Raw genomic sequence first — 22,420 nt, forward strand, 5'->3', positions numbered from 1 at the left:
AACTCAGGAATGACTAAAATGTATGAACATTTGTTGTTGTTAAGTGCTATTGTTGTTAAGTGTTGTTAAGTTGTCAGTTACGGCCCATAGTGACCCTGTATAAGATTTCCGAGAAGCAGCTGGTGAACTTGAACTACTGACCTCAGGGTTCAAACAACTTTAAAGTCCAGAGCATTAACCCACAGCGCCACACCAGGACTCTGTATGAAACCTAGGCATGGCTTCATTGAATTGTTGCCCCAGAGAACTATTCTCAGAGCATGTATCATGTTAAATCAGCTGGATTATTTAAAAGTGACAGATTTCAGCTTTGTTTTCTCTTCTGCCTCAAGGTAAGTTTTGTTTTTTGTTTTTTTTTAGGTAAAATGATGTTCTATAGTCCCAGATGAGACCTTGTGAAGAAAGTGCTTAAATTCAAGGTAAAATGAGATTTAACATTCCATTCCCTAGAGTATATTGTTGTTAAGTTCTGTCCAGTTGATTGTGACTCACAGTAACCCTGTAAAGGGTTTCCAAGGAGTGGCTGGTGAGTCTGAACCACTGACTTTGTGTTTAAAACTGACCTTGCAGTCCAGTGCTTTATCCCACAACATCACACCAGGACCCTGGTGTATACGTAGAGAAAAAGCTTTGGGAACACTCTGTATACAAGGTAATTTTGAGTCCTGGTAAGATGCTGTGGGTTACTGTGCAGGACTGCAAAGTCAGTTTGAACTACAAGGTCAGTGGTTCAAGCTCATCAGCTGCTCCTCAGAAACCCTATACATAGTCTATGTGGGTTGCAATTGACTCGACAGTACTTACTAACAACATCACTAATTTTATCTAGATAAACTTAATGGTAATAAAAATTCTTATTGTTTGCTAGTTTCTATTATATATATAAATGAACTGCTTCTGCATAAAACACAGAAATGAAGAAACAATTTGTTTCACGCAGGAATGTGCATACTTACCTGTCCAACTAAGTCCCAGGTGATCGGCTACTATTGCCATCCTGATATCTGTCCGTTCACATGGACTCTGTGGACCTATGATTGACAATTTCTTAATTAAAACACACATTGAGAAAGATACGATACTGGAAAATTTTAGCAATACTCAGATTTTACAGAGACTAATGCTAACACCATACATTTAAATGTGTCCTAATCACCTACATGAAGATTTGTCTTTTCACATGACTCACTTATTTTTTCACCTCCATCAGGCCAAATGTAAGACTACATGGATGCTCAATGTAATGGAATTGAACATGCTGACAAACTAGCTACTTTACAACAGTTACAGAATTGTGTTGTGAAAACACCACGATGGGATGCCAACAACATCTGTGCTTTTACTGTGACAGAATTGTATCTGTACGCACAATTTAAACAGTTGTTCATCTTGAATGACACCAATGTCTTCAGCATGCATCCCTAGCTGTCTACAGTGTAGTTTAATTGAAAGGAAGACAGGAGAGTACAGAAGACAGCACATACAGATGACAATGACAGAATGAGAAACTACAGTGACATCACTCCACAGGCAATCACAACAGTTCATGCACTAGGGTCTACAAGTTGGAAAGTGTTTACAAACTAGGCTCGTTCTCCAGGATGTGAGCAAAGAGCGCTCCGGAGACCTGACTGCCTTCATTCTCACCAGTCCTCCTACTGCTCCTTTTCTGACTGCCGGCTTTTTCACTCTTTGATTTTAAAGGTGCTGCCTCTGTTTTCTTATCTCTAGTAGACTTCGTTGTAACTGAAGGCTGGCCACCCCGGGAAGTCTCGGACAACGACGTGTTTCTTGAGGTACTGTCTTCCTCATCGGACAACTCGGACTGCATCTTTTTGTCTTCTTCAGAGAGGCGGTCCACAAGCTTTAAGGTCTCACCACTAATTCCCTTAAAATATTCAATGGAATGTTTACAGACTTCCTTAAGCTGACTTTTCCTAACTTTAACTGTGGTGTTGGTGGTGTTGGTGGTGCAGGTAGTGGTGGTGCTAGTGACACAGGTTGATCTTACCTTGACTGGCAACTTGGATGGAAGCTGTTTGGTCTTGCCTTTCTCTGGCTGACTTTGCCTTTGCGTGGCACATGCTTTTCTAACTGAAGCTATGTTCTCCTTGTGTGTGTTTTTTACTGGAATTCTGGACTTTACGTCTACACATGAAGAAGCAAGCGCTCTGGTTTTCTCAGATGAACTAACCTGCTTGACTTTACTCACTTTAATGTTTGGCATATGATTTGGTGGGAAGAGAGCTTTTGGTGAAGTGGCCTTTATGGGAAGTTTGGATTTTCGCCTAATCCCTACTGATTCTCTCGTTTTTTGCTGCTCTCCAGGAACTTTCTGCTTATCTGTTATACAGTGTCCTTGCAGTACCCCTGTCTTTTTTCCTGATGAGTATTTTACAGGATTAGCTTTGTCTGTGGTACAAGTGGGGGCAGAATGTTCTGTCAGAACTACATTGCTTGTAATGTTATCTATCTGTATAGTGGAAGAATCCAAATTGTTGTTGTTATTAAAATTATCTTTTTGAAAATCATGTTTTTCTTGAGGCCTAATGCCCATCTGGCTACTGGCTGTATTTGAAATCATTATAGTTTCGTTCTCTAAGCCCTGACAACTGGCCACCACAGCTTCTAGCTTATCTGTTACTTCTCCAGGGCCTTCTTTCTTCATGGTCATGGTGGATGCAGAAATTCCCATTTTTATAGGCGTGCGCAACTTGGGGTCAACTTTAGAGGTATTCGTGGTTGCTGCTGATTTCTCCAAGGAGCCCCCACTGGATGTGCCTTCCTGACACTCTCCGCTGGCTGGGATTCTGGGGTTAGGTTCGACTGTAGGTGCCTCAACATTTTTTTCTAGATTGGTTTCTACAGTGGTTTCTCCTGACTCTGGCTGTAGGGTGTCAGTGACCATACTTTTCTCCCCTTCCCCCTGGTCCCCTGACTTCCCTTCAGAAGTATGCTCACCAATCTGGAAAAATTGGAGCCTCTCTTCAACAAAATCCCTCTTGCTCATGTCAATTGCACCACTGCGAGTCATCTCAAACATTTTTCCTTCATGAAATGGGAAGGGGTTAGGCTCACTAGTAGGGGTACTTTCATCAGTTGGTGTTCTGGCTGGTGTTGTATCAGGGGTGGTTGCTGGAGAACGGTCTTCCACTGCCAGACCAAATGGCTTACTTTCATCTTCCCGTGATTTACTGTCAAAAACTTCATCATCCCCTCGATTACTAGACCAAGGGTCAAAATCTAGACCTTTGGTAGCTACTGTTTTAAAAGGAGTGGCAAATTCTTCATCTACTTTGTAACTGAAATAAGTATCAGGAAACACCGATCTGTCAGGATGTCTGCCTTCTAGTGTGAAAAACTGGGCCCCTGACTTCTGATCAGTCATGCCAGGAGTCTTTTCAGATGAGGAACTTTTAGAAGGGGGCTTATCTTCATCTAGTCCCACCTTTCCCTCTTCTTCAATCACTTCAAGTTTACTTTGGCTAAAAGAACGGTCAGTTGGTTTCAGAATGCCCTCTGTATTCCAGACATCTTTCTTTATTTCCATGGTTTGGCTTGGGAGTTTGGAATCACTCTCGGTCAGACCATCATCTTCATCTTGAAGGTCATAGCCATCCAAAGAGTCAATCTCTGTGGCATCTGTGTCATGAGAAAACTCTGCTGTGGTAGCAATGGAACACTCAGTGATGGACTGGTCATTGTTGCCATTCTGGGCAGTTTCATTCTGAGGGGAATCAAGGCCAAGGCCAAACTCATTGTCTTTCCCAGATCCATTAGTTTCCAGTTCTTTCTGGTTGGAAGTCTTTTCAGCAGAAGCTTTGGATTTTGCCATTTCTTTTTGTTCTTCATCTACCTCCTTTAATTTGAAAGTGTATTTCTTAACTGGGACTGGTTGATAAATAGATTCATCATCACTTGAGTCGCTGACGTCAGCCCCAGGAGGAACTGGTGAAGGGGGCTGCACTCTGATGACTGGCTCAGCCAGCTGGTACTTGTCATGCTCGTCTTGCAAACTGACTTCAATCATGTCGACCTCTTTTTCAGGAAGGTAGTGTTTATCTGACTCTAGCTGGTCCGCATCCAGAGGTGGAGGAGGGGGAAATTCAATATAGGCAACTCTATTGCTTTTTGATCTTGGCTTAGAGTCTTTGCTCACAGGAGGCATTTCACGTTCACCTGCTGTTTCCTCCACTGTGGTCTGCTTTAAGGAGGCTGACTTGACCTGCTCCTCCTCCTCTGATTCCTCAGAAACCTCAGGAATTGGGCTGGGCTTGCCTGGTATATAAGCTATGAGCGAGTCTGGTGTCTTAGATGTAAATTCATAACTCACTTCTTCTGAACTGGGTGTTTCTGGGGTTAATGGGCTTTTCCCCGAGCTGTCTAGAAAGGATACTTGCTCTAGAGTATCATCTTCTGGACTACCTTGGGGAGAAGGAGGTTGCTTTTGCTGCCTAGTGGTATAAAAGGTTCCCCTGGTCTCTTGTACTGTCTTAGATTCCTGACTTATGATTTTTTTTATGCTTCCTTGTTGGATCTCCTTTTCATATTGCTTCCCTACTTGTACAAAACTCACATAAACTGGCAAAGATTTTATCTCTTTCCCTCCCTCTGTCTGGGCTAATGGTGCAACTTTTTCCAATCCATCAATGGCGCTATGGTCGAACACATCACTAGAAGGAGATTCCTTTCCTGGACTAAACTCTAAAGAATCAGGAGATTTGGTGGGAGAGGTTTCGGTTTCATCGAGAGGCGGGCGTAGGCCTACGTAACTTTGATTTTTGGAAACTTTGCTGACTTCTGAGTAGTTAACTTTATCATCTTCTATAGAATTAAAGTGCTGTATCTCAACTGTCTCTTTACTCATACTTGATTGGGGTACTTTTTGTGATAGTTCATGTTTGGGAAATGTCAACAGCTCACAAAAACCATCAGGAATATTAGATGACGGCATTCTCCTCTCATCAGCAGCTCTGACTGGGATGTGCGACACCGCTGAGCTTTCACACCTCCTGGAAGACTGATCAAGACATCCACCGGGACGTTCCCCATCTTTCACAACATATTCCCTATATAAAACCTTTTTGGAGGGAGATTTTACAGTCATTTCCTGAATTTCTGAGAGAGAGCCATTTGTTAACAATTTGTGTTCTCTCTCAGTCACAGACATAAATTCACTGTTACGATCAATACTTTTATTCTCAGGGTGACCAATGTGGTTCTCTCTTACATCATGAACAAGTACATGCGAAAGTTTTTCTTTCTGTGACTTATTGTTAGTCGCTCCAGCACTTTCCCAGGTTCTAAAAACCTTTTTGTCCCATGGTCCCTTAGTTGCTAAATCTGAGGTCACATGACATGCTAAGTCTTTAGCCTGTTGCTCAGAAAAAGAGTCAGGCGTTGCTTTACTTGACATTTCAGTTCTCTGTTTTATCACATCATCAGAGCCAGAATCATTTACAACAATTTCATTGCTTTGGACATGCTCATCTTTAGTTTTTGGTACCATAAAATCTTTTTGCACAGATACATTGTCATCTGAGTGGTCTATGGCCTTCTGTTGTTTTTCTCTAGCAAAAACTTGGTAGACGGGTAGCTTGCTCTCCTGTACTTTTTTAATTGGGATTCTGGATTGACCATCTGGTTTTTTGTCTTCTTGAGATATGTCCTTATTTTTTGCATGTAGGCCTTGCTCAAATTTTAATCTAATGGAATGGAGCTTAGATTGTTTGAGCTGAAACCCAGACTGGGGCCCTTCTGGTGCTTTGCTCTGTGAAACACTTCCTTTGGCTTCCACTGTGGGCTTGCTGTCCTCAGTCGGTTGGGAGAGTACCTTCTTCTCTGGGCTGCTGGGCAGACTAGACGCTTTCCTCTCTTCAGCTTTGGGGAAGCCTTGTCCATCATGGCCATGTTGCCTTGCCTTAACCCACTCATCGTTGGATGCCAACAGTTCCATTAGCAGTACTTTCTCAGGGCTGCTACTGGTAGAGCTTTGAGAAGAGTATTCTTTGCCATTTCGAGGGCGTGTTTTCTTCTCTGGGGACTGCAGTTCATCATTTAACTTTTCAGTTTTGTCACGAAAAAACTGTGACACTTCAGTCAGTTTTTCTTCAGCCTCCTTCACAGTCCTGTCCACCCTATCTTCATATAGCAACTTCTCTCTACCTCTGTCTAATCTGTCCTCAGTAAAGTGCATCCACATGGCATGTTTTGGACTACTAACATCGCCAGAATAGTGCAACACTGTCACTTTATCAAAATGCTCATCTTTAGACACTTTACCTACACCATTTTCAGACACATCTTTACAGATTTTGGAGAGAATTTCTTTTTTGGGGGCAGTGGCTACTTGTTCTCTGGACCGCTTATCAGACCCCTGTAACTCTGAGCTAGGGGGTCCTGTATGGTCTGTAACCGACTCCTCAGTATCAGAATGAGACACATCTAGCTTTTCTGACAGAAGCATTTTTTCAGCAAACCTGTAAGACTCCCCTCTTAGTTCTGACAACTCATCGTCATGGTATTCTATTGAGTATTGACTCAAAAGCTTCAGTGTTTTATAAGAGTCATCGGATATGAGTTGAGCAGAACTAGGGCGACTATCTTCTTCTTGGGACACAGGAGTGTTTACTCTGGAAGACTCCAGATAAGAAGGCAACGACTCTTCAGCAGTAAGTTCTTCTTCTTCTTGCTGACCCTGTTCCTCTGAACAAGGAAAAGCATCATGCTTTTCTGGCGGAAAATCTTTTAGGTTAATATCTCCCCGGGATAAGTCTTTCTGATATACATACATTTCCTTCTCTGGATGCTTTTTGGTTTCTCTAATAATGACTTCAGTGGGCTCAGCTTGGTTACCTTTTTCGATGTGGACTTCTATTATACGCTCCAATTTGGGTTTCATTTGGTTGTCCTTCTCTGCATGCTGGGGTGAGGTTTCAGCAGCAGACTTGTGAATATCAGGAGACACGGCAGACTTATGTTCAAACAGACCTGCCAGTTCTTTGGAAGGGTCCCGTCCAGACTGAAAGGCCTTCATGATGTCATGGACTGACATAGTTTCTTCGATTCTTTCAGAGGTACCTTCACTGCCCGGTGGCGAATGATAAACCGTTCTGGTGGTGGTGGTTATATGAGTCTCTTCTTGGACACGCATGCCTTTGCTCAAAACCCGATTGTGGTCGTCTTCTTCACTATTGGCTTTCATTTGAAAGGCTTTAACTTTTTCTTTAATATTAGAAGTGGTGGGCTTTGGTTCCAGTTCTGTGAAAGTAGGTGAAGGTTTAGGCGACACGGGCTCCTCGGCTTGGGACTGGGGAACATCACCAGCTGAGGGTTCATAGCTCCTGATAACATGAACCACTTCAGTTCTTGTTTCCGTAATGACTGGAGGAATGGGAACTTCATGAAAAAGTGGTTTAGGACCCGTGCTTTCAGCGCTTTGTGGCGCCGAAGGTGTTTTTTCACTTCTTGTTTCAAAGCCACTGTCAGACAAGGGACTTTTATCTTGGTCATGTTGAGAAAAGTCATCTGGAGACTCTAAAATCGTATCGGTTCCATAAAAGGAATCGGCCATTTTGCATAATTCTTTCTCAGAGGTGGAAGGCCTCATGGAGGCTGGAGGCATTTTGAGTTTATGCTCCTGCAAAGCAATGGCTGGTTTTAAAATTCGTTTCTGTCTCTCTTCACCATCCTTCTTTGCATCTTCAAACTTGTACTTTAAGTTTGTCAATGAACTACTCCCGATATCATTTGTTAGGTAATCAATGACTTTGGTCAAGTTATAATCCTTTTCAGAGGCGGCCTTCACTCTCACTTGCACTCTTTCAGGCAAAGTTGGAGAATGGCTCACAGTAGCTTGTCTGGCTTCTCTTATTTCTTCAGAACTAAATTCTATCCAGTCATCTTCAGGAGACGGTCCTTTGTCACTCTTAGGTGATTTGGGTGGTCCTTTGTTATCTACACACACATCCTTTTTAAGGATTTCACTAACTTTTACTAAGTCTTCCTTTACTTTCTCGACAATTTTGAAAGGTTCTTCATCATCAATTCTCCCTTCTTTGGGGGGTTCAGTTTGGAATGGTTTCTCTTCAGGCACATCTGTCTGTAGTATTGCTGTCATCCGCATGAGGTCCTCTTTCATCTCAGCCACATCTTTGAGTATCTCCTGACTGGAAGATAAAGAAGATGGTGTAGACAATTTAAGGGCAGAGGGTACAAGGAACAAAGATGATTTAACTGGAGATGAAGTTCGATTGAAATGGGGCTGAGGATGGGTCTCCGTAGTCAATGTTTTAATGGGTGATAGCAAGGCTGCTGCTGATTTTGTAAGTGAATTAGAGTCTGGAAGTTTTTTTAATGCTGGTTCTGGCAAAACATTGACTACAGAATATACTGGCACTGTTATTACTGATGAAGTTACAGATGAGGTAGTTGCAGAAATTGACGACCCAAGGGATGTATAGAGTGCACTTGCGGAAGGAGTTCTTAGAGACTGAAAAGCAGATGGAGCTGAAGAAACATATGACCTGAGAGGGGAAAATGGCATCGTTGTTGTGGTAGAAAACACTTTCTCAACTGTGTCCGCGGCTGCATTCACCGCAGAGCTCACAGAGTTTGTAGCTGGAGAAATCTTTTCTTGTAACGTGGCAGTGGCTTTGCATCCGTTGATTAAAGTCGAAGACGATGGATACTTCAGAGGGGATATAGATCCATTGACTAATGCTACCTCTGCATGTCCCGGCATCTGTTTCACAGGTGATGACAGAGAAGACGCCATTGTAACTTTAGCAGAAGAAATGACATCAGCCACCGATTTAGCAGGAGATACCACTGACTTTAAAGGTGGAGACATTAGCGGTGCTGCTGATGTGATCATTGACTTAAATGGCAAACTGGAGGAATACATATTAATGTTGGATTTGGGGGAGGCAGGAGGCGTCATAGTAATTGAGGACCTCTCCAAAAGAGATCCTGCTGTTGTCACAGGAGAGGTCTGAGAAGAAAACGTCGAATTGGATGCCAGCCCTTTTAAAGACGTAGCCTCTGTAATTGTGGGAACTCTACCCAGGGTACTGGAGGAAACTTGGATATTGTATGGCGACTGTGACACCACCGTTTTTATGGGCGAAGAAATTGTCCGAAAGGATCTAATTGGAGATGCCACATCACTAATGGATTTAACTGAAGATGTAGTTGAGGCGCCTAATGTGGATTTGATTGGAGAAGGAGTCGAAACAGACCATATTGATTTTAACGGAGAAGCTGATGGCGTATTGGAGGAAGAACTTGATAAGGAAGTGAAGCCTGACTTGACTGTCGTAGGCACTGTAATCGGAGCTGTTGTCCAGGACTGGTATGGTCTTGTAGAAAAGAATGGCTTGTATGAGTAAGTGGTGGGGAGGGATCTTGTTGCTCCTGTACTCCGTTCAACTGTTTCTTAAATTTTAAAATGAAATCAAACACAAAAATCAACAAAAATGGTTGAGAAACAGAGAGACCAGAGAAAAAAATTGGTCAGTAAACTTTGAAATATTACAAAAGCAAGTACAACTGTTTGCATGATTTAGAATGGAAAAGGCAAAACGAACAATTACATCAAAGAGGGGGGGAAAAAAAAAAAAAACTACCGACAATTTATCCAAAGAAAAGAACCAAAAAAATTAAATAAAAAAACAGAGCAATGTGAAATGAAAGAGAAAAAGCACATTGCAACCAAATAGGCCAACAATGAAAAATAGAAAACGTGAGGAAAGAATTAACGATGAGAAAATTAACCACAATGGAAAAACTATTCTCTTACTTCCTATTGACTTTCTTATGTGCTGGTTTTGAAATATCAGTAGCCATTCTGCTTTGCCTGTTTTAGGTACATGTTTGTTTTGTGCAACCATATGACTCTCAATTTTAGTAATTTCTAATGTTCCCTTTCCTTGAACTTTTTGGTGATAACAGATTGCACCTACAGAGAATCGTATCGATGCATGTATTACACATTAACTACCTAAAACTCTTTTAGAAAACCAGTCCAGCCTATTTCATGCAGAATCCAAAATAACTTTTAAGTGACAGGCAACTGATGTGCAAACTGTGAAGCCACTAGATTTTGAATCTGTATCTTCCATGCACAATTCGGTGATGCTTCACACACCCATAAAAAGCCAATAAGAGCAAGAAATTTTCTGAGTCAGAATTTTAAAAGAAAAGAAACAAAACAAACCAAAAAACAAAGAAAGGAATGTTTGCATTTATCTTTCCCATGCAGTATATTCCTTTTGATGAGGGGGAAAAAATATAATATGAAATGATTTAAAAATGCATGTGTACACACACACACACACACACAAAGGGGGCAGGGAACCACAGACAATATGGTTCATGGTTACCATAAGCAAGCAAAGCAACCTAAAACATTTATCATGCGCATTATATCATGGCAAACAGGCCAATGAATAATACAATTTGTAGGCCATATTATGCACAATATATAAACTTTTAAAATACTTTCACAAGAGCATTTAGAAAGAAGAGTACACTTTTTCCATGAGATGTGAAGTCTTGGTACCTTTTGAGATTTAGGAAAATATTTACTACTGAACACTTAAAATAAATTAGCAACTAAAATGTCAAAGTCTAACTGTCAACATCATGCATATAAGCATATAGTTCATCTGATGTTTTTTCATAATCGGTTCTACTTTTAATTCTCAAAAGGTATCATGGGGGAATGTAAAAAGCACATATTTTTTTTATACCCCATACTTAAATACCTACAATGGGATACAGTATATATATGGTTATGTATTCATCAACTACAAAGGTACCAGTTCTTGTACCTTCCCAGAATTTTTGTGGGACTCATGAACATTCCTAAATACTGGAGCAGCCATAAGGTAGACCGACCACTAGGAAAGATGGATGTAATGCCAGCATCTTCTGACAGTGGGGCAAGAAACACACAAATGAGGTAAGCACACTTGTTGGAGAAGAACAAACACGTACTTAGTCCTTTCTACTTCTACAACTCTAAACAAACAAACCGAGCGGGTCACAGCGATTTGGAATGCCTGCCAAAGGTTAATGTTCTACGCCAAAGTTGAGTATAGTCTCGGTCCCAGAAAGCATTGGTTCAGAATAATAGTGAAACTCGAAGAGGAAATGAGAATCTGCTTCATCTTTTATCCTCCTCTTCATGTTGAGCCTGCGCCATTGCTATAATCCAGTCCTTGGATTAGCAGCTACTCCCACAAGGGTGAAGATTTTCATTCCTGGTGTACATTTAAATTCAAACATTCAGAATATATCCTTTGCTAAGCTTAAATATTATTCTAAAGAAAAGTGGAAGAACTAAGGAAAAACACCCATTCGTTATCCCTCCTAGCTACAATTCTTAATAGTATAAAGCTTCACACTCTTATGGGAGCACCACATTGCCAAGAGAAAGTTTAGGGATTCCTTCCATTCAGTGGTTCAGGTTCAGTCCTATCTCAAGAGAGCTTGTTTTTGATACTACCAGAAGTAGTAACACATCTATCTTATATCCCTGAAGACTGGCTCCTTCATGTTAAGAAGTCTATAATTTCATACTTTGCTCAGCATAGAGCAGACAACTTATGGATCAGTAACTCATTTTATGTTTTAATGGTATATATTTTGTGAATCCTATATAACAAAGGGAATTTCTAGTTGTCAAGCACCAAAGTACACCAGAACTCCTTTTTTTCTGGCAGGGAATCGGGGGAAGGGAGGAAATGTGGCATTGTGTTGGCGTTCTTAACACTAACTTAGGGGCCATGACTTTCCCTTAGCTTTCATTTGTTGTTGTGGTGATGGTGCCCTCGAGTGGATTCTAACTCTATGGCAGAGGAGAACTGTCCCCTAGGGGGTTCTAGGCTGTAATCTTCATGGGAACAAATTGCCAGGTCTTTTCTCTAGTGGAGCAGCTGTTAGATTCAAACAGCCATCAAGCATTTAACTGGTGTGCCACAAGGTGCCCTCATCTTCTTTCAGTCCCTTGTTATTCCTTTCCACGTCTGTTTACCACCCACTATGCTCCCTTTCATAAAACAGAGACTAGAACTCTGCCTTCCATCAAAAGTCAAGGAAAACAAGATGTGTTCCTTAACTGAAGTTAACCAAAAAAAATTATCACAGTGAGAAAAATACAACTGACTTAGTACAGACCTGATCTGATCACTCAGACCTCCAGCAAACCAACTAATATCCTAGGGACAAGATCAAATGGAGCTGACCTGTCCAGAGATACTTCTGACCTCAGGTGGCTGGTCTAAGGAAGCCTGCCCAGAGTTTAAGGATGTGCCAACCAGATGGCCATGAGGGCCACAGCTTTGGGGCAAGATAATATCCCAAAGAAAATATCTAATCAGTATAGTTAGTTGTATTAAAAAAACATCTAGTTGTACACACCCCTCTCATGCTTTGCAGCATCCCATCATAGGAGTTAATGGTATCCCTTACACTTTTGGAAGAATTTGGATGTTCTGCTAAAGAGAAGACTTTGGTTTAGAGGAACATTCCTGTTGTATTCTCCTTCCCCCTTTGTATATGAATATAAAAGTTTCCCTAGCACTCAATGAGCTAGACTCCAGAAGATTATGCTAAAATCATCTGCGTGAATAATAAGGTGGTTTTTGTTACTATCTTACGTGCTATGTTGACCCACAATGACAAGACTTCAAGAAAGTTGGGAAAAACTGAATTACAGCTCTTACTTGTAAATCTTTCCTGAACTCAAGAAGCTATGTGCCAATGGGAAACTGCTAGGAATAATTCATGAATTAAAAAATATATTTGTTTTATATAAGTCTTCCTCTAAATGAAGCTCAGGTGGTTTAAGTGGCACCTCTACCCTACACCGATCAAACACAGCGCGCTGCTCTCAGGATGCTGAGTTGCTTTTCGAAGAGTAGGGAGTTAGTTTGAGGGTGGTAGACATCACCAGAATTGATGATTATGAGGGAAGGAACAGAAGAAGAAAGAAAAAATATGAATGAATGAATCTATCCTTTGGCACGTGCAAGCCAGATAACAGAGAACCAAAAGAAATCACTGTGAGAAGGAAAAGACTTAGCCAGTTCAGCAATGGCCAGCCTTAGAACTGATCTTTGAGTACAGGGGAAAGAAAGAGGGAGAAATTGGGGAGTGGAAACAGAGAGTATGAGAAGAATGACAGAGGAGGGGAGGGGAGGAAAGGAAAGAAACAGGACATCAGTAAACATTTACAGTGCTGCTTCAAGAAGGCAGAAAAACAAAATTCTTGCAAATTGGGAAGAGCAAGAACCAAGACTAGGGAAACACGACCTAATGTATTAAGAAAAACGAGATGACAACCAAATTAACAATCATCCTTTCAACCATCACAAATAAAGGGGTAACATTCTTTTTTCTTCTGTGTATAAATTGAAAGTAACATTAGTGTTTATCTCCTAGCATTGTTTATAATCAAGGTGAAACTGAGATTTTAAAAAAATCAGAGCTGCATCTAATTACAGTGACTTTTATAAAACAGTGTTTTGGAGCTAAGATCTAGGGCAGCTTGCACTTCATATCCTCAATTGAGTATAATGCGTTACGGGAATTTCATGATAGGTTTCCTGTAGGCATTTTTTCTTTTGCCACTGGGTTTCCAAATGACCCCCAAATTCAGTGTGTATAGAAAAAATGTCTCTTCTTATAAAAGTCCACAGAGATTAGTAAATGTGTTAGAAAACTCACTCATTCCAGGTTCAGTCAAGTAGCTGTAGCGCTTACGTAAAGCTAAAGATGCAAAACTTTGTCGTCTATCTGTTTTCTCGGTCTGAAACAGAAAAAAACAGAAACAACTATGTTTCCAACTTCCCTTTCATCATAGCGAAACATTTTGTAGGGTAGCATGTTGATATCTTATTTATCTTTATTTTTCTTATGTGTTTTTCTCTTGGGAATGTTAACTTCCTACCAGGTTTATGCCATCCCACTCCAAAGCCCATCATTTAGCAAATATCAGAGCACCAACACAGCACACTACAGGGAATTACAAAGAAAAGACGAGCAGTACAGAGATTTCTGATACTGAGAAGTCAACTTCCCCAAATCCATTCATACCGAAAGCACATACATCACAAAGTACACTCACTCTATGTGAGTACATTCAAGGAAAAAAGGCACACACAGATTAATTCAATGACTCGGGTTGTTGTTTCGATAGGTTAATAGGCATATCGTGTACTAGTATTAAGATTAAAAACAGGCTACCCATATTACTAGAAATAAAGCTACTGAGTTCTATAGCTGCTAAATTATTAATTCTAACTGATGTGATATGGGGGTTGAAAAAATCCAATTTGGAAAATTACAGGTGATAACTTAAAGGAAAAAAATTATTCAAAATCTTCATTGAACACTGTACCTTTTAAAACAAATGGCCAACATAAAATTCTTCAAGTTGAATATAAAATAATTATCAATGGCCAGTGGGGGTGGGTGGAAATTGCATGAAGCATAACTATTTTTGTACAATAAAATTTCACACATTAAGCATGATTTATTGGCTTAAAGGTTATTAACAGTGGATCTTAGGTAAAATTATGTACCTAAAACTTAAAATCTACTACATTTTAAAACATTTAAAGAGCTTTAGTTCTTCTTTTGAATCAAAAGATGAATTTAAAAAAAAAATTCATCGTTAGTGGAATCATCATTTTATTGAATGTATAGAAATACTCTTTCATACATGTTCAGGAACAATGAAACTATTCTTGAAGAAAAAATATACACTCGTTTACTTCATTTGTTAGGCTTTGAAAATAAAACGAATACATCCCCCAGACTTCAGCCCTCTGTATTTCTTTTACACAGATTCCATTTCTATTCTACCTCTGAGAAAATAAAAGCAGAAGTGTTCATATTACCTCATCATCTTGATCTGACTCTGTCTCCTTTTGGTTCCAAGATGCATTGCAGAGACAAGGAATATTATAATGGACAGCAGGGAAAAGAATATCAGGATATGAAAAGGACTGAGTAGGGAGCACAAAATGTAAGCTGATTTAGAAAGCAAAGCAAATTAAAAGAGGCCCAAAAATAAAATAAAATCAAGAACTGTACATCCATGGCAAATTAAGTGTGACTTCATTTGAAAGCATAAATATCTGTGAACTTCCAATAGATGCAAAAGCAATAAACAGAGGACTCCATCATACAAACCATAGGGATTGGACACCACAGTAACAAGACTTAGTCAGTCTACACACAGAGACTAATAAAACTTGAGTTCAAGAGCTTTCATCATCTGACAAAGCATTCCATAATTGCATACCAAAGGCCCACTCCTTCAAGACCAGGGAAAGTGAAAATCAACCAGTATTAAAAGATACCTTCTTATGTGCTGGCAGAGTGATATTTAAGTTGCAAACAGCTGTTTGAGGCAATCCTTTTGTTGTCTTTGGTTCTTTCAGAAAAGACAGACGACCACAGGGTTCTTGACTGGTGTCTCTAATCTAGAAGAATTTGGATAGTTGGCAGTTATAGAAACAGGATTTTCAGAGGTTCCTATCTACGTAAGAGATAAGTGTGGTTATTTTATATAGTCCATTAACAGGCAGAAAAGGGAAAGGGAAAAGGTGGTTATAAAAATCACAAGTTGACAAAGGTGGTCAAAGTTAAACATGGCAAGATTTAGAATGCCCGACTTCTAGCCTTCACATAGATTGCTGCATCTACTTGTTTGGTCCTGACCATTCTGGGTATTATGCATCTTCTTCCTGCCTAATAATTTCTTTGGCTCACAGCTTCACATACAGGCGATTTTAGTAACAACAACATCATCAGAAAATAATAACAAATAGCCCTTTCTACCTTTCCCTGAAGAGGAAGATGTTTTCTCCAAGTAGTCCAGGGTTTCATCTGAGATGAAACAAATTATTAAATGTGGATTTCACCTATTATCCAATTGCTGAGCATTAACCAGATATGATGCATTTTATTATCCTAGTTCATTTGACGTTACAACCATGTGCTTTAACATCAATGATTCTTCTGTTGCTTACAAGTTAAAGACAGTTTGTACTATTTATAAAGTTTTATTAGCTCTGAAGTACATTTGGGTAGAACTTGGACCAAACTTAACAATGTTCTTATGAGTTCAGGTTTAGTGGAATACTTTAAACTGAATAAATCATTGAAACCTTTTTCTTACTCCTTCACAGCATTTTTTTTTATTCTTCTAATTAACAAGGCATCTGTTGAAAAAGACTTACTTTGATGGAAAATGGCAGTCTATTTTCTTTGAAAGAATAAAAGTTAAAAACAAGTTGCTGTGTTCCTTTAGTTAGTGGAGCCAGATTTCCATAACAATCAACATAAATAGGTTTTCCTTCCAGAACCTTTTTGAGAAAAAGAAAGACATAATTCACATTAATGTGACCTGGAATTTTTTGGAATATTACATCATATAACATTAAAAGATTGACATATTACATTTGTTTCTTTACTAGACACACACTTTTGCAGTGCGGTTTGGTGCCATGAAAGATAAACTCCGTTGCCTTAAAATGCAGTAGTTGTGCCTGGAAACCATAGTATGTGCACAAAAAAGAATTGCATAGTTATCTCTAGTCTGCTAACTTTTAATCATGGCTGACACAGTATCTGACATCAATCATTTATAGATTTTTAAAGGATTTGCTTTTCTGTTAGATGCTTTCTTCTCTACACAGGTATTTTCTTGAAATTTTAAACAATGGAAACATATATCAAAAGGAATTGTGAAAATAGCTCAAACAGAAAACCTGGAGATTATAACAGATTTATTAGTGTGACATTTTAACAAACTAAAATAATCCCAAAGATAATTTGAAACCATTTGAGAATTAATTTATCTTGAATTCTTAAACAAAAAGCAAAAAAAAATAATCAACAATGTATTTGATATTTATACTGAATGCTGTTATGGTCTCAAAATAAAATCTAGGTGTGTAATTAAGTGAGGTTTTTTTTTGGTGACTAAGATACCTCAATATCTTTGCTTCTTGCAACTTCCTCGAAATTTTCTTGCTGCTCTAAGGTTTTGTCCACTTTGTCATCTGTCATGCAGAAACATCGCAGGGAGGACTCCACAGGGTCATTCATTTTGGCAAACACAACAAACTTGGCCATGTATGGAACACATATTAATTCCCTGTACAACTGTGTTGCTAACCCAACTGTTTCTAAAACTTGATGGCAGTCTGCAAGCCAAAACCTGAGAAAAAAACAAAACAGAACTATGAAAATGGAATCATTTAATTCAAATCTTCAAAAAACAAATCAAAATGAAAAAACTGAAACTATTTAAGGGGACTACCCAAAAATATTAACTTGTTCATGTTTACTTGTCAAAGAAACACTGTGCTTATTTGATTATAATCTTGCTAATTTTTTTTCCTTCTTCTCTTCCATAAATTCCTCATTCCATGGTAAGTCCTGTCCTCCTTTCGACTCCCTACTTATGTGCTTAATTTATGACATCACCATTGGAAGGAGCAATCATTTTATGACAGAAAAATGGGAGGCAAAGGAAAAGCCTATAATTTTTATGAACTGCTAATTCCTGTTGGAAATAAGTCAGGCTTCTTATACTTTCCTTTGAGAACTAGATAAAATGGCTTTTATTAGCAAATTATACATTTCTAAATTAGGACCAAGTTCATTATCAAAATTAAATTTTCAAAATCACACAGCTATTTTTCGTTTTTAAAATGAATTCATTATTGCTTACTGGGATTTTCTGTTTCCATACCTGGCTGAAACATTGGTTGTAAAGGAGACACAATCCTTTATGAATGTCAAAGGAGTAGTTCCTGTGATATCCTCCCATTGAGCAGGTGACGTGCCCCCTAAGAAAACAAGGGCAGACAGGTTGGCTTTATGATGGGAGATAATACTCTTTGTGAACTATCTATCTATCTATCTATCTATCTATCTATCTATCTATCTATCTATCTATCTATCTATCTATCTATATCTTTTTTCTTCCTGCATATCCAATTCCTGACAAAACTTTGCACTTCTAACTGAACGGCATGAGTGAAGGGTGGCATTTTTCTTGACTCTCTTTTTATAGTTTAACCAACTTAGTGTGATCGTGTAAGATGATGTTGTTGGTAAGTGCCATCGAGTCAATTCCAACTCTCAATGACTCAGTATAGGGTTTCCAAGAAACAGTTGGTAAGTTTGAACCACTGAACTTGTTGTTTAAACAAACCTTGAGATCCAGTGTGTTATCCTGCAGTGCCACACCAGGACTCCCATCTTGTAAGAGAGTACTATATTTTAAAAAATTTACCTTTGTGACTGTCTGAACACTAATGAATGGCTTCAACCTGGGGCAACCACATTTTGTAAGGACATTTTATATGTGCACAGATTTGTCCTTTTCGTCATGTATTTTTTAAATAGGTAAGACATCTATGAAAGTTAAGCAGCAGCTCATTTTGTACTTGCTAAACCATTTAGTTTTCCAGAAGAAACGGGGGAATTAACCATTAAAATTACCCCTCAAAAAAAACCAAATCAAACCTATTTTTAATCATCTGAGATTATTCTTGTTAAGTGCTGTCAAGTTGGTTCCAACTCATAGTGATCCTGTATAGGGTTTCTGATGCTTTTAATCTTTACAGGACCAGAAAACTTCATCTTCTCCCATGGAGCGGGAAGTGGACTTAAACTGCTGACCTTACAGTTCCCAGTCCACTGTTTATCCTACAGTTAGTGCACTCCCCCAGAGCAGATTAGGTTAATTAAATGATGTACAGAGCTCTGGATTCCAAGACCAAACCACAAACTGTGTTATCATTAGCCCTGTGTATCTGGTGCACTGGATTATACTGATGAACAGCGTATGTGAAAATGCTACAGTCATTTTGCACAACACTTCACTACTACTGGTGTTCCATGGGATCTCTCTTTTCCCCAGAATTCATCTCATTTACTGGTAGTGTAGCAGGTGCTAATGTAATGCCTCTGGATAGCTCATAGAGATATCGCTGATCTTAAAAGGGGTCTGTTGCTAACTGTTAAACTTATTAGCAGAAAATGGGGAGGGGATGATATTACCCAATTCATGAGAGTTATGAAACCAGCATGTGAAATAATTCCAAGGATTAATAAAAATGAGGTGATGGCTAAGTGGTGAGCAATTTAGTCTCTTTTCTCTATGTGGATAGAGTTAGCATGAGTGTTTCAAAGGTCTCTGTACAGCATCCTGACAAATGTTAACAATAATGAAAAGTAGAGCAGTGACTTTAGCAAACCTGTAATGCTACAGAGAAGGCGCAGATTGGGCGTGGTGTCCCCCTTGTACCCATTGGAAACACCTTCTCCTGAAGGTGGGGGCACTGGGATGGTCATGGTGATTGGTTTATGAAACTTCCTTCTTCTTGGCTCCACAGTAACAATTGGACTAAACGTTGCCTTGTTCCCAAGGATCTTTTTCACAATTTCATCTGGAACAGGTTGGGCCTAGAGACAGAAAAAGGACTTTAAATAAAAGTGGACATTTTCCTTTTATTATAAAGTTATTTTTTAACAGTGAGAACAAATGGAAAAAAGAAAAAAAAAATCAACCACAAAAATATGTTTTTTTTTGTCTTTATCCTCTCCCACTATTTCAGAAAGGGTTTAAAACAAAACCAAACCACACACACCAACTCAATCCACCGACCTTGCAGATAGCAGTATATGTTAACTAACTTTATATATGGAGTCCTGGTGTGGTGCTGTACAATCAGCATTTGACTGTGAATCTCAAGGTCGGCAGTTCAAACCCACCAGATAGTCTTCTCGGAAACCTACAAAAATCTGACTCGACAGCACTTAACGACAACACTTACACTAACTTATTTTCTGGTTATTTTCCTGATTCAATTAGAAAAAGAACTAATAAAGGTCTGGTTGTGGTGGTCTTGTCCCATGGAGTCAGAACCGACTCACAGCAGCCTTGTACAGGGTTTCTGAGGCTGTAAATCTTTACAGGAGCAGAAAGCCTTATCTTTCTCCTGTGGAGCAGCTGGTAGTTTCGAACTGCTGACCTTGAGATTAGCAGCCTGACTCGTAACCAGAGCACTATAAGTTCAAAGAAGACTTTTCTTGCTAAGATTTAGTCAGCTTTCCAAACCAAAACACATTCCAACTGGCTTGGATTTGTTGTCATTGTTGTTAAGTGTTGCCAAGTTGGGTCTGACTCATAGTGAACTTGTACAGGATTTCCGAGGAGCAGCTGGTGAATTTGAACCACCAAACTTATGGTTCGCAGTCTAGTGCTTACTCTACTGAACCACATTGGGAGTCTAGTGGTTTGGATATAAACCGACATTTGTGGTTTATTTAAATTAGCACAAAACTTTGAGGCTTATTACTTTCACTACTTTTGATTTTTATATTATAAAGCAAGCCAAATATATTTTGTGTTAGGTTTTTTTGTTTGTTTGTAATGGTAGTATATTTGCTCATAGCTGCTTTAGTTGCTCCAAAAATATCTTTCATCAGAATCCAACTGAAAGTTTTTAATATGAAAACTGAAACAATATACCTTATTTAATAAGTCACTAAGCAAATTTAGTGCTTTAACTAATTACTTAAGCTAAAGCGAACACTTTTCATTCGAAATAGGTTAATGATTCCTAAAATTGCCTAGTGCATTATTTAGCAAAATTATTAAGCGTGAGTTTTGATGGCTTTTCCCAGTGCAGAACACATTCTGTATATGTCCCGAGGAAAACAACTTTCCGTGAAATTACCTGAAGGCCGACTCGAATTCTTTTGGTTAAGGCACCTTCTGGGAAAGATGCTTGGACAAGGGGAACTGTGGTACTGCTCAGAATTCCACCTTCTGGGCCAATCTGGTTGCTTTCCTGCTTAATCCGTGAAACCACTGCAAAATACTGGGGGAAATCCTTCGTAATAATCCTACAGATGCGCTTTTTCCCTAACTCCTCTGGGCTATCAAGTTCTGAAAAGACAAACAAATGAAAATGCAATGAGAATAAGCTTAGCTGCAAAACACTGAAATGTCATTTAGAGAGCCAAGATTATTTACATTCAATAGTACAAAGAGAACTTTTAAGATCAAGAAAAGACAATAGTGACTTGAGGATTCTATCAAGTTTTGTACAAAAATATTACATGGCTTTCAACAGGTAGTTTTTCATATATAGGAAAATATTTTTTACTGATGGAAAACAAATAAGCATTTGCCATATTGAATAAACTTCCACTCTTCAATATCTGAAACGGAATTATTTACAAAATCTCCCCTCCTCAAGCTGCCAAAAGTAGGAATAAGGGAGAAAGAAGCAGGGTGGTCTCTTAAGAGAGTAAATAAGGACTGAAGTATATATGAAAAATTTAAACACCTTTCAATTGTTTTTCACCCAAATGACGACAATCGTAATCACCAATTTCCGCCTACCCACTGCTAGCCTTACTATTATCAAACTCACTGCTAGCCTTACTATATCAAACTCAACATATTTATAAGTGAACACCTTCCTCCCCTCAGCTCACCTCCATACCTCCTTAGGAGTTCTAACCCTGGTACAGATACACCCACTGAGTTCTCCATTGAATGGCTTTGACTCACTTTCCCTCATCCTTAATAGAAGTTCAGTTAATTTTATTTTGAAAATGGCTCACTCTCCTGCTTCCCGTTTTATTCAGGCCTTACTAATGGCTTGTTGATATCACTAAAAAACACCTTCTTGCTATCTACCCACCATTTCCCTCCCCATTCTCCAGTCTTTCCCCTACAGTGCAGTCAGACAGATCTGAAAAAAAGCCAATTTCTATGTAGAATTCTGGAAACGAATGGTTTTACAACTCATATGGCTTAATAAATATTTCAGACTCATCAGAAATATGAAAAAGTAGGCTTGTGAGCAATAATATTTCTCATAAGATATTAGAAGTACCATAAAAAAGCGGTATGCTACTAATGTAAGAATAAACAAGGGAATAAGAATAAAGAATCCAGAAATCAAGTTTATTATTATGTGCATAAACAGATACACATACACATATACACTAAATGTAAGGGAGCTTCAAAAATTCATGAAAGAAATTCATTACCTTTCAGTTCCATTTTTCCACATGCTTTTTGAAGCCCCCTGGAGTCCTGGTGTGGTGCTGTAGGATAATCAATGGACTGTTAACTGCAAGATCAGCAGTTCAAACCTACTGGCTGCTCCTTGAAAACCCTATACAGGGTCGCTATGAGTCAGAATCAACTTGAAAGTACTTAACAACATCATACATGTAAATCACTACATACTTATTCTTACATATATGTTGTTGTTATTTAGTGCCATTGGGTACATTCAGACTCATAACGACCCTGTATATGGTTTCTGAGGCTGTAAATATTTGCAGAAGCAGAAAGCCTCCTCTTTCT

General features: G+C 39.0%; 1 protein-coding gene across 1 annotated transcript in view; it reads right to left on the reverse strand.

The window, feature by feature from the left end:
* Nucleotides 1-22,420, reverse strand: part of ANK3 (ankyrin 3, node of Ranvier (ankyrin G)) — a 393,472-nt gene that overhangs the window by 22,997 nt on the left and 348,055 nt on the right. Inside the window, exons 29-38 of the mRNA XM_006837454.1 lie at nucleotides 20,772-20,983; nucleotides 19,287-19,494; nucleotides 17,774-17,870; nucleotides 17,008-17,236; nucleotides 16,254-16,379; nucleotides 15,372-15,494; nucleotides 14,907-14,933; nucleotides 13,732-13,813; nucleotides 1,648-9,429; nucleotides 957-1,031 (exon numbers count right to left, since the gene is read on the reverse strand). Coding sequence (XP_006837517.1) covers nucleotides 957-1,031; nucleotides 1,648-9,429; nucleotides 13,732-13,813; nucleotides 14,907-14,933; nucleotides 15,372-15,494; nucleotides 16,254-16,379; nucleotides 17,008-17,236; nucleotides 17,774-17,870; nucleotides 19,287-19,494; nucleotides 20,772-20,983 — 8,961 coding nt within the window. The remainder of the gene's footprint in view (nucleotides 1-956; nucleotides 1,032-1,647; nucleotides 9,430-13,731; nucleotides 13,814-14,906; nucleotides 14,934-15,371; nucleotides 15,495-16,253; nucleotides 16,380-17,007; nucleotides 17,237-17,773; nucleotides 17,871-19,286; nucleotides 19,495-20,771; nucleotides 20,984-22,420) is intronic.

This window comes from Chrysochloris asiatica, unplaced genomic scaffold (assembly GCF_000296735.1).
Source record: "Chrysochloris asiatica unplaced genomic scaffold, ChrAsi1.0 scaffold00020, whole genome shotgun sequence".
NCBI classification, from domain to species: domain Eukaryota; kingdom Metazoa; phylum Chordata; class Mammalia; order Afrosoricida; family Chrysochloridae; genus Chrysochloris; species Chrysochloris asiatica.